General features: G+C 43.3%; 1 protein-coding gene across 1 annotated transcript; it reads right to left on the bottom strand.

Moving 5' to 3' along the window:
- Positions 1-6,648: 6,648 nt before the first annotated feature.
- Positions 6,649-10,054, bottom strand: LOC126564093 (ribonucleoside-diphosphate reductase large subunit). The gene is made up of 4 exons (XM_050221022.1): positions 9,961-10,054; positions 9,779-9,867; positions 9,478-9,655; positions 6,649-9,026 (listed from the first exon to the last, which is right to left on the bottom strand). The coding sequence occupies exons 1-4, from the start codon at positions 9,998-10,000 to the stop codon at positions 6,760-6,762; spliced, it is 2,574 nt and encodes an 857-aa protein (XP_050076979.1). The 5' UTR covers positions 10,001-10,054; the 3' UTR covers positions 6,649-6,759.
- Between the last annotated feature and the right edge of the window lie 2,714 nt (positions 10,055-12,768).

Raw genomic sequence — 12,768 nt, forward strand, 5'->3', positions numbered from 1 at the left:
CCAATCCACAAAAAAGCCGATCGCAAAAACGCAGAAAATTACCGGAGAGTGTCGTCTCCTTGTGCTATGCCGAAGGTGTTCGAGCTTATTCTCCACCACTCAATGCTTGCTGCTGCAAAGCATTAATTATGCTCTGCTCAACATGGATTCGTACCAACACGTTCTACCTCCACAAATCGAGTTGAATTCGTCAGTTTCTGCAAGAGAAATCTAGACTCCGCGTACCAAGTTGATGCCATCTATACTGACCTGAAGGTGACTTTTGATTTGGTTTCTCGTCCTATGCTTTTTGTGGCAAAATTACAGGAGCTAGGTTTTGCCAATAGTATGGTCAAATGTGTCACGTGCCTTCACCAGCAATTCTGGCGTTTCTCAAGGCAGCATCCTCGGCCCGCTGTTGTACTCTACATCAAGGATGCTGCAATACTATTTGCTAATTTTAACATACTGATGTATGCGGATGATGTCAAGCTATTCACCACGGTGAAAGATGGTGGAGACTTTGCTCGATAACAACATGCGATTGTTGTTTTTAGTTTGTGGTGCCGTAGAAATGCATAAATGTCAAGTTATGTCCTTTTCGAGATGCAGCTCTATTATCCTATTTGACTACAACATTGACTATAGTTTACTTCAACGTCCTGAATGTGTTAGAGACTTAGGGATTCTTCTTGACATGCAACTCAGCTTTAGACCTCACAGGACAAATCTAATTAACCGTGGTAATCAGATGCTAGGCATTGTATTTCGTAGGACAAAGGATTTTCGCGACCCTTCTACTATTAAAACGCTATTCTATTCCTTAGTCCGATCAGGCTTAGAGTACGCAAGTGTTGTTTGGTGCCCTGCAGCACACATCTGGAGCCAGTGCATTGAAACAATAAAACGAAAAGCTACGCGATTGCTCCCACTCGATGTCTTCTCTTGGGACTCCAACCACTGGCAGTTTGTCGTTCGACAGCTCAGTGTATGTTTGTAGCTGGTTTGATCGGCAACGAAATAGATGCTCCAGGCTCTTCTTAGCTCCGTTAACTTTTTTGCACCCTCTAGGAGTCTAAGGCAGCGAGACATAATCCGGACTGCTCGCTTCAGGACTACTTTTGGTCAATCGGACCCAGTGAACGCAATGTATTTAATGTAAACTTCAACATGTAAGAATTTTGTATGTCTCAATCTGCGTTTCGTGAGCGTCTACGTATGCGTCCAATATTGTTCAATTTGTCTCTTTAGGTTATCGCTCTTAATATATAGTTAATAAGACACTATTCATTAGGGCCCTTGTATGTTCGATGAAATAAATAAATAATAATAATAATTTAAAGCCTCTTCCACTTATTCCTTCACTTCGCAGCCTTAGAAAGTGGGTTCTGCTAATTTACCTGTATCGCGTTCTGGATTACCTTTCCCATTTTCCCATCCAAACTATCCAAACTGTCTGTGAGTCTTACGATGAAAGAAAGCCCATCGCGTCCAGGCGGATCACTTTCACTTCACGAACGTGACATTTTGGGGTTACATTATTAGCAAAGCTGCCTCTTTTTCTGCTTTAGCTTTAACCAATGGTACAACAACAATAACGGCAACCATAACACAAATACCAAACTCTGCCCAGTAGTGGCCTATGAAATGCTTTCTACTTGGTCGTTGCATTAGCACGTTTATGCTGGATTGCTTTTTTCGTTCCTGCTTCCCTACGGTGCATATCCAACCGCTGCCGGAACTAAGTTTTGCGCTAATTTACAGCCTGTAAATTTCGGAGCTTGCGTTTCCATTTGATCGTTCGTCAAATGGAAAAGGTTTTGATGCTGTGAGTTTATTTCAATTTGTAGTACTTTTATTCAAATTTGGCGATATATTTTTTCTGGCTCGATGTAACAGAAGCATACAAAAGTATGACAAATATTCCCAAGAAATTTTGGGCACAAGGAATTACATCAAATGAAAACTAATTTATATCAATTTTAAAAAAGTTGCATCGAAAATCAAATAAAAGCAAACAGTCAATAGTTCGCTGGGGAAGATTCAACCAGGACGATACGTTTCTCCACATCGCAGTACATAACCCAGAGCCAAACAAAACCCCCAGAATGAGGCCACTAGTTCAAGTGCATGTTTGTAAGCTCAGTTGATTGGTAAGTAAGGAAAGCACAAGCATTTGAACGCGATCGCGATACGCTAGAACGTGTGCGATGACGGAAGTACGCGGAAGAAGTTCGTTAAAGCAAAAACATAAACCAGCAAACTATCGATTTGTTTGCATAATAAAAGTTTCACCGTGCGAGTCGGGAACGCCTGGCGATGCCGTCTGGTATACGCCACGGTTTTTGTTTTTTTATATGTTATAACCAAAGCTGTTTGTCAAAATAGTTCATCCGAAAACGTATTTAATTGTAGCATTGTACCATAACCGGCTCGTAAGCGTTGCGAAGGAAAACAAAAAGAATGCGAAAAGCAACTAATTTGCACTGAAAATAGAAACAAATTCAAATCATGCATCATGCATGCCCTGAGTACAGACAGCGAATTAGTTTTATTCCAAACCGAAACACCTCTAATCGTCGGGTCGAGTCGATCACAAATCAAACACATGAAGAAAGGATGGATCACCCGTAGGAAACCTTGACCTTCCTGACGCGCTGGAAGACATTATGCGAAACGGACAAACGCCCATTTGCATACGCGACGATTACCCTTGGATTGCTGGTCACCTTTCTATCTTTAAAGCCTTTCTACACCGGGTGTCGCACAGTTTTATGGCCATGTTTAGCAACTTTAACATACCGTCATGTCGTCAAAGTTGTTTTAAAGCTGAGCTGATTCATCTTAAGACGATACACAAATTTAAGATGATGGGCACTACAAGCACTGCTACTGCTACTAGTAGTAGTAGTAGTGCCCGGAACACATAGTGAAGCATAAAATCATCGACTGGCGGGCCAGTCAGTCCCAACAAACACCGAAACGGGTGGTACAAAATAAAGAAACAAAACCACCCTGCGCCCATTGCGGGAGAGATGTATAGTGAGAAAGAAAGTGGGACAAACTTCTCCAATCTCCGGCTTCTTCAGCCGCAACTGTCCGGGGCCGGGGCATGAATTCTGCAGCCGGAGCAAAAACGCAAAAGCAGGCCACCCATCCATCCCCATCGTGTACTGTGTGTACGCTGGCTGCGCTGTGTTTGTGCAAACGAAATGAAAGCGTACTTTCAGGACTCCCGCGTGGGGGCTTGTGTCGATTCGTAGTGGGCGCCGTCGCTACCTCCGCCTCGTTGCCGCACTCTTCCTCCTTGTCCCACCCACAAATAATAATGCCGGTACGCTCTTTTCCTTTGGGTATTTTTCCATGGAGCTCTGTTGTGCTCACTCTCCCAATTTCTCTTTCCATTTAGGAGGGTTTCCTCTGAGCAAAGCTGAGATGGTGATGCTGTTATCATTAAATCTAACAAGCTTGTAAGGTCGAAACCATGCGTGTCAATATGTGAACATTGGATCGAACTGCATTTTGAGCATTAATTCTATAGCCCTTACCTCGAATAAAGCGATTCTGACGTACAGTGTTTTCATTTGCTTTTCGTCATTCAGTCAGCTTATCGTCTTATGTTGTTTATGGTTTTGCTAGAACTCAGTTACAATAATCGAATTATTTTCCACTTTCATGCACGATGATCGTCACTACGGTAGCTATTGGACCACACTATTGTCACTCGTCAGCGCCACTTTGCATTACAAACGAATAACAACAGCTACATTCTAACATCCAAAATGAACTTGCCCACAAAGTGCGAGAACTTAGCCACAAATTATCTTAGCAGCAAACCCTATGCTCCAACAATTACCCAATCACACACAGACACACAGAATAACTCACAGCCGCGAGTTTTTCACTTTCCGCACGCAGCACCATCCCAGAGCCACCACGGATGCCCACGGCTGCACGTTTAGCCTTTGCCAGCCGCGACAGTTTGCACTTCCCAGCACTGTTGCAATTTTCTGCACTTTCAACAACCACCCCCTCGTCAGATCACGATCATAAAATAGCTCGGCCGCACCGTGTACCTTCAAAGCAATCCGAAACAATATGCTCGAAAAACGCTCAACGAAGCTCACCGTAGCAGCAACGGGACACGGTTGCTCTTTGCTCAAACGAACTAAAAACGCCGGCGAACATCAGCATAGGCCAACTGAAAAGCCACGAGCTGCACCGCGAACGTTCGGCGCTTGTTCAGTGTGCCAGAGAAGCTTATGCTCCACCGTTTACCGTTCGAGGGAGACTTTGGGCTGTATTGCGAACTGATTGGAACAGGGTTAACAGTGTGAGCGGTGAGACAAATGCGCTTGGCGTTTGACAGAAATGTGAAGTTGGACACATTTGCATGGTTAGAATGACATATTAGTGCCAAATTTCAAACAAATGGAAGCGAAATTAATTTATAATAACGATTTTGAGGCTTTCGTTAATGCTGACCATTGCACAGTTTTGCGATTGAAAATCTATCTCAAACAGTTCGGAATAATCTCCTCCCATGTACGCCCGAAAAGGAAATAAAGAGAGGCAAAATTAGAGAGAGAGAAATAAAAACAAAAGCTCTCTCTCTCTTCAAAAAACAGCTGGGAATCGGAAAGTATTTAGTAGCGTTTGACTGTATGTGTGTGTGTGTGCATCGTGTTTGCAAGTACATGCTTTTTTATGTTCCATCTCACAGCACAAGTCACAGTTGAGTTGTTTGCTACGAGCTTTAAAGCTCTGCTCTTAGCTTCACCGTGGTAGTGTTGTGCTGTGCAAGCGTGTCAAACCCGGTGATATTGGCGCAGACAGGCTTCAACTAAATTAATACCTTTTAGGTATCGAGCTGAACCTTTTTTAACGTTTCGACATATTTTCAATATGTGAGAAACCATACATGGGATTTTACAAAACAAAAAAAAAAAAACTTTTTTTTAGTAACGGCCCTATTGCTTGGCTTATGAATACCACGTATTGAGGAAAGTCAGTCGTCACTACGGGGGGACGGTCCGGAATTTGGTCCAGCCAGGTTTGAAGACTGCGCCCCTGTCACCTACAAAAAAAAATGGAAAAATGTGGAAAAATAATTTTCTACATCAGCCCTTAGGCAAAAAGGAGGGAATTAAATTAGTCAAGAAAATATGACATCCGATTTCAAACAGTGCCAAAAATATCAATGTTATCAAAGTCCAATAAGTTTAAAATCTTTCGGCCTGGCCGTCATTACGAAATAATAAAAAAAATTAAATCTTATTTAGCTAAATGAATCCTGGAGTTCTTGTTCAGATACTTTTTCTTCTTCTTATTGGCTTAACGACCTCTCTAAGGTCATGCCGGCTATCGAAATAGCTTTCTAGACTGCCGATACCACGTAGTTGGTTAGTCAGTCCTCACTACGGGCGGACGGTCCGGATGGGATTAGAACCCCGGTCCTGCCGTTTGAAGACCGGCGCCGCTGTCGCCTACCACCGCCTCAGCTGCTTATAATTTCCTTTAGTTAACATTTATCCCTAGATAACTGTTAGACAATTAGGTTATTCTTGTGCAATAACTATTTCACCAAATATACAACTATCTTCATTGGCAATACGGTCACGAAGAGGAAAAAAGTATAATCTTCATCAGTTTTCTTTCTTTACGTTTTTGTCATGTAGTTTCAAATAATGTATTCACACGATTGATGTTATAGGAAAAGAGTAACTAATAGTGGGATATCCGATGATCAACAAGCAATTACTTTAAACAACATTATGTGAAGACTTGTTATGGTTCAAATAATCTTACTAATACAGCCAAAGCTAGTAATATATCTTTGTCTCATTTAAATGATCATTACGAGAGCACAATATATGGAAGATTTACTTTTGTAAAGAACGCTCAGAATTTTGAAATTGTTAAAGAAACAAAAACATCAAAGAAAATGGGTAACCAAACAAAATTGGTTGATTTTTTCTTTTAATTCATAATGACGGCCAGGCCTTTAAATCTAGACTAATATCTAGCTTTATAACTCATTCAACTTATTTCCTATTTTGAATGTAAACATTTCCTTCTCCCTCAATTCAAGTGCACCTTATCCCGGGTGAACTCGGTTGTGGATGTTGTTGCTGCCAGGTTTGGTTCTGATGTTGTTGTCCTCTCTAGTACTGTTGATGACTGGCAACTGGCTTAACCCCCTTTGTTGCGGATAGTTTGTGGTGTTCCCAACTCCACTTCGTTGCCAACATTTGGATGTTGTGGCTGGCGGCCTCACCATCGGCAGAGCGCACGAGTCCGAAAGCCACTACAACTTTGAGGAGCTACGGTAGCATCCAACTCTTAAGTGGAGTGATCTATTGTTGTCGCTGGTGACCCTCACGCCTGCAAAACGCTTGGAACCGATAGTCACAATAATCTTAAAATTTGTTGATAGTGCCATATACCAAATTCAAAAAATTCCTTCAAATATCTGTTTAAAAAAAATACCATTAGAATATATATTTGTAAAACATTCTATTATCAATTATAGCAGATTGCTCAACAGTTCACGAAACGTTAAAAACTAAACTCTTTATTCTAAATCAGTATTAAATAAGGCCCACTGAACACATTTCTGTCCTTGGTTTAAATCAATTTAATCGCCGAGAGGATGCTCTTGCAGAAATATATAACTGATTGATTCATGTTTTATTCAAAACCTTCCATGTAAACTTTAGCTAACTAAATATATGTAGTAAAGATGTAAAATGAATGAAAGACAATCTTTCTACGATCGATCTACGATCCGCACATCATACACTCATCCTTATTTTCCAGCGAGCACACCATCTCAGCCATACGTCGGTTCCTTTCCGCAAATGAGCCGTTCGTTTGAGATAGTTCCTGTTGCTGCTGCTGTTGCTCCTGCTGCTCAATCAATCCATTAGATACGTGGTGCTCATTACGCGTGGGCGTGCTGGTACTTCCGTTCAAAAGTGAGTATCGCATTTGCCCATTCCGTGGCGGTGTACCACCCACCCCGTTCGATATACGGCTGACATTTGTCTCGTTGGCGTTTTGCAGCTTCGTTTTGTCCACCGTAAACTGGATGGCATTAACGGCAGGCTTCGTTCGCAAATAGTACATGCCGGTTTTCAGTCCCATTTTCCAGCCGTAAAAATGGATCGATGTCAGCTTGCCATAGTTTGGTTCGGCCACGTGTATGTTGAACGATTGCGACTGATCGATAAATGCACCCCGATCGGCTGCCATTTTGATGCACGTCTTCACCGATATTTCCCACACCGTTTTGTAGAGGTCGCGTATTTCCTTCGGTATCGAGTCAATGTTTTGAATTGATCCATTGTTGGACAAAATTTCATTCTTCATATCCAAATCCCACAAACCCATCGCAGTCAAATCTTGAAGCAGGTGATGATTCACCACCTGGAACTCGCCGGACAGTACACGCCGATTGTAAACGTTGGACGTGTACGGCTCGAAAGACTCGTTGTTACCCAAGATTTGCGCGGTCGAAGCAGTCGGCATAGGTGCCAACAGTAGAGAATTGCGGATGCCGTGCTTTGCAATTTTCTCCTTCAACTCGGCCCAATTCCAAAGATCCGTCGGTTCCTTGTTCCACATTTCGTACTGCAGTATGCCTTTGCTCACCGGACACCCTTCATACGTTTCATACGGTCCGTCGCGAGCGGCCAGCTCGCAGCTAGCTTCCAGCGCTCCATAGTAGATGGTTTCAAATATTTGTTGGTTCAGTTTTTGGGCCTCTTCACTTTCATACGGATAGCGCATCAAAATGAACGCATCTGCCATGCCCTGGACACCGATACCGATCGGCCTGTGGCGCATGTTGGAGCGCTTCGCCTCTGGCACCGGGTAGTAGTTAATGTCGATTATCTTGTTCAGATTGCGCGTCACAATCTTGGCTACATCCTTCAGCTTTGCAAAGTCGTACGACTTGTCCGGCTTCACAAACATGTTTAACGCAATCGAGGCCAGATTGCACACCGCTATTTCATCTTTCGACGAGTACTCCACAATCTCGGTGCACAAGTTAGAACACTTAATGGTGCCAATGTTTTGCTGATTGCTCTTACGGTTGCAAGCATCCTTGTACAGCATGTACGGCACGCCCGTTTCCACCTGCGATTCGATGATTGCAAACCACAGATCCTGTGCCTTCACCTGTCTTATGAACCGACCCTCCTTCTCGTAGCCCGTGTACAGCTTCTCGAACTCCTCGCCCCAAGTGTCAGCCAGCCCGGGACAGTCGTGGGGACACATTAGGCTCCACATTTCGTTCGCCTCAACCCGCTGCATGAACAGATCCGGAATCCAAAGTGCGTAAAACATGTCGCGGGCACGCACCTCCTCTTTGCCGGTGTTTTTCTTCAGATCCAGAAACTCGAACATATCTCCATGCCATGGTTCGAGGTAAATGGCAAAGGCACCGGGTCGTTTGTTGCCACCCTGGTCCACGTACCGGGCGGTATTGTTGTAAACGCGCAGCATTGGCACCAACCCGTTTGAAATTCCGTTCGTGCCGGAGATGTACGTTCCTTTGGCTCGGATGCAGTGCACATTAAGCCCAATACCGCCAGCTGATTTCGAAATAAGGGCACACTGTTTCAACGTATCGTAGATACCCTCGATACTGTCCTCCGACATGGTAAGCAAAAAGCAGGACGATAGCTGCGGACGCTGCGTTGCGGCCGCAAACATGGTCGGTGAGGCATGGGTAAAGTAGCGCTCCGAAAGCAGATTGTAAGTCTCGATGGCGGCATCGATGTTTTCACCGTGAATGCCAATTGCAACGCGCATCAACATGTGTTGCGGCCGCTCCGCAATCTTACCCTTGATCTTCAACAAGTAGGACCGTTCCAATGTTTTGAAGCCGAAGTAGTTGTATCCGAAATCACGATCATAAATAATAGCCGAATTCAGACGGTCCGCATTATCCATTATCACCTTGTAATGAAAGTCCGAAATCATAGGAGACTTCGTTTTCAAGAACTCGTTCTCCATCATGTACAGATCGTGCATAACCTCTGCAAGATAATAGAAGTGGATAAAATTTTTGTTTTAAATGCTTCTGTCTGACCATGATTGATACATGAACTTTGCAACGTGACACGAATCAGCTTATTTTTCTTTCAACACAAGTTCTGTGCAGAAATACTACGAAAATATCCCCAAAAAAACATTTGTTCCATTCATCCACATTATATTCGACACTTGAAACACAAGACCACCACAAATAATAGCGCGTTACAAGAATGTTGATATAAAAGTTCACCCTCCTAAGTTTGCAACTGAACATCATTCACAAAGCTGCGTGCAACGCGCGGAACATGAATATTCTTGAAATCTGTTCGCTACCCAGCGCAGCATAATTATGATGCAGCTGTGCAATGCGTTACATGAATATTCTTGAACTGTCGTTCTCTCGCCCGCGTAACATAATTATGATACAGCTGTCCCTCACCCTTCAATACTCACCAGAAAACTGCTTCTTTGTTTCTTTATGCAGGTTGGAAACCGCCAGGCGAGCTGCCAAGATCGCATAATCAGCATGATCAGTCGTCAAGGTAGCGGCCGTTTCAGCAGCCAAATTGTCGAGTTCCTGAGTCGTTACACCTGAGTAGAGCCCGTTGATGACCCTCAGTGTTATAGCAACCTGCGCCGAAAATCAAGCAAACCAATAAGGAAGAATGAAATGAAAATTATTCCATTCCGGTGGAAACGTCATCGCCGGTAGCTTTGCAAACCAACGCAACCATTCGACCGTACGCATACTTACCGGATCAACGAAATCCATGTTCAGCCCATAGCAAAGCTTCTGAATTCGAGAAGTTATTTTATCCAGATGCACTTCCTCCTTACGGCCATCTTTTATGCGAAATTAAAAGCATGGTTACAGTCCCCATCACGGGTATGTTTGCGCCCAACAAAAGTGAGCTTTCGCCGGGTCCGTTTCCTTACCTCGCTTGAAGACATACATCTTGTTCGGTTTTAGAACCATCTCGAAGTCAGCCGATTGAGCACAAAGTTAAGTATAAGATAAATAACACAAAAACCAGTTCAACTATTGTAATACAGCAAGGCAATTCACGTCCACTCAGCTACACGCAAGTGAAAACAATGAACGAAGCGATTCTTTTGGCGCACTTTTCTACTGACACTTTCATTACACCGCCCAAGGTGGATTAAAGCAAGGTGGGTAAAGAGACTAGGTTGGATCGTCCCGAACTATTTGACAACTGCGCTATAGAAAAATGAAACGCAATTTGACAGGAGTGGAGTGGATATTTTATCAGTGTATGTGTGTGCAATCGTATGCGTGGTGTGCCGTTGTGTTGAGCGAAAATGTGCATAGCACAATCGAACCCACTCCTGTCAAACTCTCATTCAATATGGCCAAGGCGCCAAAGCTATGAGCCCATTCAACCTCTTTACCCACTTTGCTGCAGATCAAAACAAACTACAAATCGAAAATGCTATTTGAATAAAAATATTGGATCTGTAAACATTCTGCTTCAAGCAAAACCGGCTAAATATCTTGGTCAAGCACAATTGTCAAACGTGGATACATCAAATGTCAAAATGTGAAACAATCTGGTGAAATAAAGGAGAGACGTCACTTCTGTTGGGAAAGCGAATAGTGAAGAACGTGTTTCGGCCTTATGACTTCGGAAATTGAATTTAATTGAACTTTTTACAACTCAGAAGTGGGATTACCAGAGCCTATTAAGTGAACATTTTGAGCGTTCGTGAAAGGTGTAGTTTGTAGCCTTCTCCGTGAAGAGAGTGTTAGTCAAAATGTTGACAAAAGATGAAAACGACGCCGCCACCGCCATGTTGCCCGATGAGAGAGACGCCGCCATTTTGTACAGTGAAAATAACAGTACGGTTCCACATGGTTTGAGCTTAGTCCGGAACTCAACAAACGCCATCACCGATGCAAATCACGAAATAGAGTTGCTGAAAAAGAAAATCGAGATTCTTGAGCTGCAACAGAAAATCGCAGCTCTAAAAGCCCCAGCTACTGTTTCTTCGGGGCTACAACCAGCAGTCATCAAATTCGAAGAATTTGTTGATACATTTAGTGGTGACAATAGTGATCACATTGAGCGGTGGTTTAAGGAACTGGAACGAGTCTTCCTTCCATATAATATGGATGACACGAATAAGTTCCACTGTACACGTCGATTGTTTACTGGAACGGCAGCTAAATTCGTGAAATCACTCGATATTGCAACCTATCATGAGCTGAAAGATCGTTTGATACAAACTTTCAGCAAAATCAAATCGGTTGAAAGTACGTACAAGCAGCTTAGAGCACGACGACTTGCACGGAATGAATCCATCATCAGTTATATCCTGGACATGCAGACCTTGGCTTGTGATACACCGATCCCAGAAGAAGAATTGATCAACATCATCATTGATGGAATCGGTGATCCCATCAACACCGCATCAATTCGTTTCGCCGCCAGATCTATGAATGAATTGCAGCAGTTACTTAAGCGATATGAACAAATTCACCCACGTAATATTGCAACGCCGTCATCAGCCAGACCTATTAACCAACCAAATAAGGGCGGTAAAGAAGCAGGTGATATCCAGCAAACAAGATGCTACAATTGCTCAAAATATGGGCATTATCAAAGTTCCTGTCCTTCACCACGTCGACCGAACGGATCATGTTTCACGTGCCATAAGATGGGACATGTCAATCGGGACTGTCCACGTCGTGTCTCATCAAGTTCAGCAGCTGTTCAGCAAGATGGGGAATTAGAGTACGCTCAACCGATTCAGTCAATTCAGGAGCTGGATGATTTTCGCTTGGAAATCACACGCCGCGATCAAGAGATAATGGCAATGGCTGCCAAAATGAAAACGCTCGAAGAACAGCATCAGGATTATCAGCGTCACATTGCTGTCCTCAAGGAATCATTATGCGCTAAAGAAGAACATTACAACATGCTGCAATCAGATGTTGAAGAGCTGCGTAATCGGTTACAAGAAAAAAATCGAATGATTGACAATTTGGAAAATTTGCTAAAGGAGAAAGATAATCAAGTTGATATGGCACGAGCAAGGCTCAGCGCAATGCAGGCACACCATTGCAGCTCAGAAGGAGCGTTGACAAGCTTGGAAGAAGCAATCGGAGATAAGGAAAAACAAATGCAGCAACTGCGCGACCAGCGCGATCGAGTTGAAGCGGAGAAAAAAGAGGAACGAGAGCTACACGAACGTGAACTCGCCAAATTCAAGATGAAGCTTCACTCTTTGGATAGCGAGGTAGAAAAGCTAACGACACGTCTGCATAGAGCACTTGCCGAAAAGGATCGCCTGGAAGCCAGGTTCAAGGGACCTTATGTAATATACAAATGTTTGCCCAATGACAGATATATAATACGAGACATTGATGGAGCACAACAAACTCAAATTCCCTACGATGGCGTACTCGAATCAGATAAACTAAGGAAGTGGATGTCGCAAGATGCAGACTCTGCATCAGGTTGCACATAGTCAGGGGGGAATTGAGGGCAATTCCCAAGTCAGGATAGCCGAGCTGTAAACATTCTGCTTCAAGCAAAACCGGCTAAATATCTTGGTCAAGCACAATTGTCAAACGTGGATACATCAAATGTCAAAATGTGAAACAATCTGGTGAAATAAAGGAGAGACGTCACTTCTGTTGGGAAAGCGAATAGTGAAGAACGTGTTTCGGCCTTATGACTTCGGAAATTGAATTTAATTGAACTTTTTACAGATCGTTTTAAA

Source organism: Anopheles maculipalpis, chromosome 3RL (genome assembly GCF_943734695.1).
Source record: "Anopheles maculipalpis chromosome 3RL, idAnoMacuDA_375_x, whole genome shotgun sequence".
NCBI lineage: Eukaryota > Metazoa > Arthropoda > Insecta > Diptera > Culicidae > Anopheles > Anopheles maculipalpis.